Here is a 6,323-nt window from a genome sequence, read left to right on the forward strand (position 1 = left end):
CGTAAAATTCAGAGACTTTGTTGAATTTTAATTTGGTGTTTGTAAATTATGTACATTTAATTAAGCTATTGTTAATTCTCTATTAGTTTAATGTAAGTGGTTATTGTTTGGAACGAACAATACTAAGGAAGGGGCAGTGTTACGACAGCGGAAGTGACGTGACGCTGGTAACACGTAATGCATTCTAGAAAGATCGGGGAACATCACGAATAATCCAGTATTTGCTAGGCGCCCTCTATTCTTGTATATAAGTGCGCCAGACAATTAATCGAGATTGAATAGCAGACAGAGAAATTGAAGATATAGACGGACAATTGAGTCAAGCACGGTTGTAAGTAAAGTGCGTGAATCGTTCGTTGAGACTTATAGCGTGTGTTAAAGTGATTGTGGAAATTAAGTGTATTGCAAAGTTGTATTGAGAAAGAATAAACTAGTTTTATTTAAGAAAGGACTTGTATCGCTAAAGTTTCATCGGAGAAAAATTATACGGGAAATTAACAAACGGCCAGAGACGTAACAGTGTGTTATAAAGGTTGTTAAGTTTAAAGTGAGTGTGGAAATTCTGTGTATTACAAAGTTGTATCGAGAAAGAATAAGCTAGTTTTAATTAAGAAAGGACTTGTATCGCTGAAGTTCCTCCAAAAGAATTTATACCGGAAATTAACAAACGAGCAGATACTCAACAGCATGAAAGATGTGTTACGACAGCGGAAGTCACGTGACTCTGCTGGCGCTTTGGCGCTGGTAGCGCATGCGTGAATGAGTTTCTCGAATTAGCAGGGAACTCCTCGATCTTTGTCGAAGCCTCTTTGTTAGTATATAAGCCTGGCGAGAAAAGCCAGCGGCATTGGAATTGTATGGTTAAAACGAACAGTAGTCACGGTAAGTTGTCGAGAGTGTGAATCGCGGGTATTATAAAAGTCGTTAAGTTGAAAGTGACGGAAACGCACTGACAGTGGAATTTCTGTGTACTAAATGTTTGTATCGAGAAAGAATAAACTGGTTTAATCAAGAAAGGACTTGTATTGCTGAAGTTCCTCGGAAAGAATTTCTTCCGGAAATTAACAAAGAAGCAGATACGTAACAGATGTAATTTTTTTTTAATATGTTTTAAGATTATAAACAAACTACTAATAAAGACGCTGATATTAATTATATGTTTCTGATTTCTTTATATAATACATATTTTTGTACCTTAAATCTTACGATGCAATGGCGCTGTAGTACTAAAACTTAAAAGCCAACGGCGGGGTTTGTAACTTCGAGATTGGTATTTTAGAAAAGTGTTGGGTAAGTAAGATAGAGAAGTTAAACTTTAATTTGAATTGAGCAAATAAACTTGTGTAGGTAAAAATTTGATAATTACTATTAAAATGTTCGACACTTTATAAGAATATTGTATGTCAGAATAATGATATTTTATAAATGTTACTAATCCATTAATTTAATTTCATAGTAACAATTTAAATTTTAAATTGAATTTCAAAATCAGATAACTTCTTCAAGTTCTTGTGTCATTAACTTTATATATAAGAATTTCAAGTCTCACTGGTGTTAGTTATTACTAAAAAGTAAAACTATAATGTTTTATAGCACTAACATTTTGCTGAGAAAAAGTTAAGCTAATTAGGCTACAATGCTGATTTGTGTGTAATTAAGCTGTATTTAAATGGAACTTTGTACTGCAACTTGTAAGCTACATATTACAGTGTAACTTATAACTAATGTAACTTTGGTCGTTTGTAAGTTAAAGTTACTCGTTACTGACGTTCAGCTTAATTTGATAGAGTAAATGTGCAAGGTTACCAATCAAGCATAATATGTTAAAGAAAAGTTATTTAAAACTTATTAAAATAGAAATGAGAGCTTTATCATAGGAGTTTATGGAAATTTAAATAATAATGTGCTATTGTTAATGTAATTGAATATTTGAAAGAGTAATATTTCAATTTATTTAGTATATTGATTTTGTTTTCAAACTTTTTAATACAGAAATGATATTATTGTTAGTGGGTGTTACAATTTTTTGTATATATTATATATATATATATTTTATGTGTAATAAACAAGTGAATTAATTAGTTGATTTAAGATATAATAAAAATAAATTTCTATTTGGATATGTAGTTCCATTACAAAATACCCTTATTATTTATAGTGAATTTCTTGTATAGAGAATTTAAGGATAGGTTTAAGTAGAAAGTATTGCAAAAACACTATTAGTAGACATTACATAAGGAAAAACTTTAATTACTTCAAAAGGCTGGACTATGTTAAAGGAAAATATAATTTGAAAGTATAATAAAAACAGTAGTATCTAAAAAGGGGAAGAGTTAAGTGGAAATTACAGCATTGAATTTTGTTATTTAGGAGGAAGGATGTTTATATATTTTGTTTTTTTCTTAGTGATTACATGTATAATACTTAGTTTTGGCTCATCTACGAGAAAGTTTTTTCATTGGTTGCAAAAACTAAACTACCATGCATTTTGTACTTGAGAAATTTTTCAGAGTACTTTTAAATTTTCGTAATTGAGTCTTAGAATGAATTATTTTGAAGTTGTTTTTAAAGTGTTTCCTGAATATTTACAGATTTGGAAATAGAAGTAATTAAGAAAAAAAGATGAACAACATATCAAGTTACCCAGCTGTGTATAAAATTAGTTTTGAACAAGATGCATTTGAAGAACTTCAAGAAAAATATAGCAAAGATATCTTGTGTGCAGCTCGCAATAGTGAAGTAGAATCTGCAATGGTTGAATATATCACCAAAGTAATTGAGCCCGTAGGGTGGATGGCAGTGTGGAGAGCAACTCCTAAATCTTTTGGTCTCAATTTCTTTTGTGACATGCTAGTTGAAGTATGTATATTACATGTTTCTTATTATATTGATTATGCTTAGAAACTTTCCTTGTGTAACAGTTGTTTTGTCATGAATGTTATTCCAGAAGTATTTGGAATCTTGTACAGAAAAACAGCTGTGAATTTCTTACTTGGTTTTATGTATAGAAATATTAAAAAGTAACTCGGAGTAAACAAGTTTAGATTTGGCAACAAAAATGGTTAATGGCCTGAATGTCCTTAATTATGGTACTTTGCGCAGATGCGGTGTAGTTGACGTATTGTTATACATTTTTCTTTACTTTCACTCAAAAGTTCTTAGAATTTAATTAAAATATAATAAGTAGTAACTTTTCATGTATGAGCTAGGTTCTTAACTGTAGTACTGTCATTGGTAATTTGCAATAGTCTCTAAACACGTTAAAGAATAGTAGAGGTGCTATTTACTGCATTCTTGGTGATTTGTGTGAGTGTGCATGCCAGAAAAGTTTTTGTAGACATAGTGATGTATTGTTAGTTTACTGCTTAACAATGTGTTGATTATGTTATTGATATATTTGTGGTTTAAAAAAACCCAATTTGCAATTAACTTGTAGGACTTGCTTTTTTCTGTTAATTGATTTTTCACTCATTTGGACACAAACAATACCCTAGGGTAAAAATTTAAAGATGTATTATAATCTTCAACATAACTTTAATAAACTGTTCATGAAAGAATGAGGTAAGTATTGTAATTTTATAGATATAAATTGTGTAACAGTGTTATAAGATCTTTCTTGTGTTGCAACAAGACAACTTGCGAAATGTGTAGGTAGTCCCATTGAATTTTAAATAACAAAAATTAGACACCATACTGTCCTATCTGTAGAAGTAAAGGATTGATATTGTATTCTCATTGGTGTTAAAACACAAATACCATGAGTGACAGATACGTACCTGTAGTAAACTCCACTATTTCTACGTCATATTTTACAATAATTGTTACAGTGTAGTTTTAAGTTGTGGAGGTGCGGAAGTTCTTTCACACTATGCTATGAGGTACAGCAAACTGTTGCCAAGCCAATGTTCATCTGCTTACAGTTTCAATTCATCCTTTTTTTTTGACATGCTGTTGGTTGGTACTGGGCAGACATACTTATATATATATATATATATATATATAACTTATGAATTATTTAATAAGACCAAAAATCTTGTTGTTTTTTTTTTCAAATTACATTACGAATAAGTATTTATTAATGATTTTGAAGTTTTGTGTGTGTGTTTTCAAATAGAAAATGCTTCTGGATACAAAAATAAACACCCAGAAGAGAGCTATCATTTGATATATCACTGTCTCTTATTCACCAAGCGCTTACTCATCGATGAATTGTTTTGGATTCTAACATTCACCCACTGGTCACTGCCAAATGCTGAAGGAATGTTTAATGATCATGATGATCTTATAGTGGAGTTACAACTAGTGGTATTGTTGGTCTGAAATAAACAGTGCAAACTCAGCACATAATAGTACTAGAGACTTTTTTGCATTTGTTGTTTGGTGTACAATAAATTAGTGTTTTTATTATGGGAGATTTATATATTTGCAGTTGTGACTTCACACTCAGGTATGCTGCATGGCTGAGAACTAGAATTTTCCAGGAATCCGTAAAATATGTAAATAAAAATGTTGGCTTGTGGTAGAACTGAATTTGAAATTTCACCCAGTGTGGTAATGAACAAAGAGGTAAATAATTATTTTCACTTGTGTGGTTGGTTTTTAAATAGCAACAAATTTGTCTAGTTAAAACAGTTTATTGTTTTTCATAACTTGAGAATTTTTAGTATAATCTTGTCCTAGTAAATATACAGTATTGGAATTAATTATGAACATGTTGAGGAAAAAACAATATAATAGGCAAGTACTATGGAAATATCATTCCTTTCTCATGTGAAAATTAACTACACAAAAGTACATACACATTTTGATATTTAACATTGTGATTAATTGTCTTCTAATGAAACAAAGTGCCACACCAGTATAAGACCTATACATTTTTGTACAGGCAGTCATACTGTGCCTATTAATAGTTGTGTGAACCCAATCTGGCTGTAAAAATTGTTTTGGCTGTTCAGTGATGCTCCATGTGAAAATTGTGATAAGACTTCATGTTTCAAAAGAAGTTATATGTGAGGCTGCAGATGGCACATGAAATTGGTGCTGTTAATAACAGAAGTGGTTGAAGTAGAAAACCAGAAATCTCAAAGTGATGTTAAGTATTTCAGGATATGCTCTTTGTGAGATACAGAGACAGATGGTGGTTGACTACAGATCTTGCCAATGACCTTGCACTAAAAAAATACAGGTGTAAAGGTTACTTCAAGAACAGTGAGATGCACATTAGCATGAAGTAGTCTTAAGTGGATGTGTAGATGCTTGAAAACTTCTGAGAAAGGGTAACCAAAAGGTTCAGATGGGCTACAGATCACAAACAGTGGGTGAGTAAAGCTGGAGATGTGTGCTCTTTATAGATGAATCCCAGTTTGAATTGTTCAGCAACAATCAATGACAATTTGTTCATTGGTGGAGGAGAAAAAACAGTATCTTAGCCAAAATAAAATCTATAATTAAGCACGGTGAGGAGCAGTAGACTGCATTTCAACCAGTAGGAATGGTGATCTACACAAGACTGTTTACTTCTGACAAATATGGGCAGATTCTGATCCATCATGCCATTTGCTGAGGAACATGACTAATCAGGCCAGAATTCATCCTTTAGCAAGATAGTAAGCCCAATATACAGAAAATATAATGATATGGTATTTTGATGGTAAAGAGACCAATGGAACACTGACAATCATGGATTGTTCTGCACAGATTCCCAATATGAATATTCATGAGGCTGTGTAGGTGTTATGGGGTATGTAATAATTGAGGAGATTGATATTACATGGTAATCCTACATTGAAAAACTGTAGTAGCATTAAAACAAGGTGTAGTGCTCTGGGTGAAGGAAAAGGGCTCACGTACAAAATAGATTCTAGAGTTTACTCGTTTTTCTTTTTTTATTGTTTTCTGTGATAATGTTTGGTACTATTAATATATTCACCATCTAGTTACCATTACTAGTTGTTTGTGTAGGTATATTCAGAGGCAGTGCTCCAAATCCGTTTGATGTTCTTGAAAAATCAGAATAAAAAACCATGATCGATATCATACTGAAATAAAACCTGCTTATGCCGTAAAACCCGCAAAGCATCTTTAGGCTATATCTTTATTTAATGATAAAAACCATAGTTTTTGGCTTTTCTTTGCATATAAACGCTTGATACATTAAGAACAACTGAAATAATAATTTGAGTAATAATTAATATGTATTTGTTACTTTATAGATTTAATAGATATTTGTTGTCACTTTATAGATTTAATAGATATTTGTTGTTACTTCAATAGATTTAATAGATATTTGTTGTTACTTTATAGATTTAATAGATATTTGTTGT

At 31.3% G+C, this 6,323-nt stretch overlaps 1 protein-coding gene across 1 annotated transcript in view; it reads left to right on the forward strand.

The window, feature by feature from the left end:
- Nucleotides 1-1,245: 1,245 nt before the first annotated feature.
- The window catches only part of LOC106459866 (SHC SH2 domain-binding protein 1-like), a gene marked incomplete at its 3' end in the record, with an annotated part of 11,427 nt that continues 6,349 nt past the window's right edge, over nucleotides 1,246-6,323 (forward strand). Inside the window, exons 1-2 of the mRNA XM_022386421.1 lie at nucleotides 1,246-1,290; nucleotides 2,592-2,859. Of these exons, the coding sequence (XP_022242129.1) occupies nucleotides 2,623-2,859 (237 nt within the window). The remainder of the gene's footprint in view (nucleotides 1,291-2,591; nucleotides 2,860-6,323) is intronic.

Source organism: Limulus polyphemus, unplaced genomic scaffold, assembly GCF_000517525.1.
Source record: "Limulus polyphemus unplaced genomic scaffold, Limulus_polyphemus-2.1.2 Scaffold671, whole genome shotgun sequence".
Taxonomy (NCBI): Eukaryota; Metazoa; Arthropoda; class Merostomata; order Xiphosura; family Limulidae; genus Limulus; species Limulus polyphemus.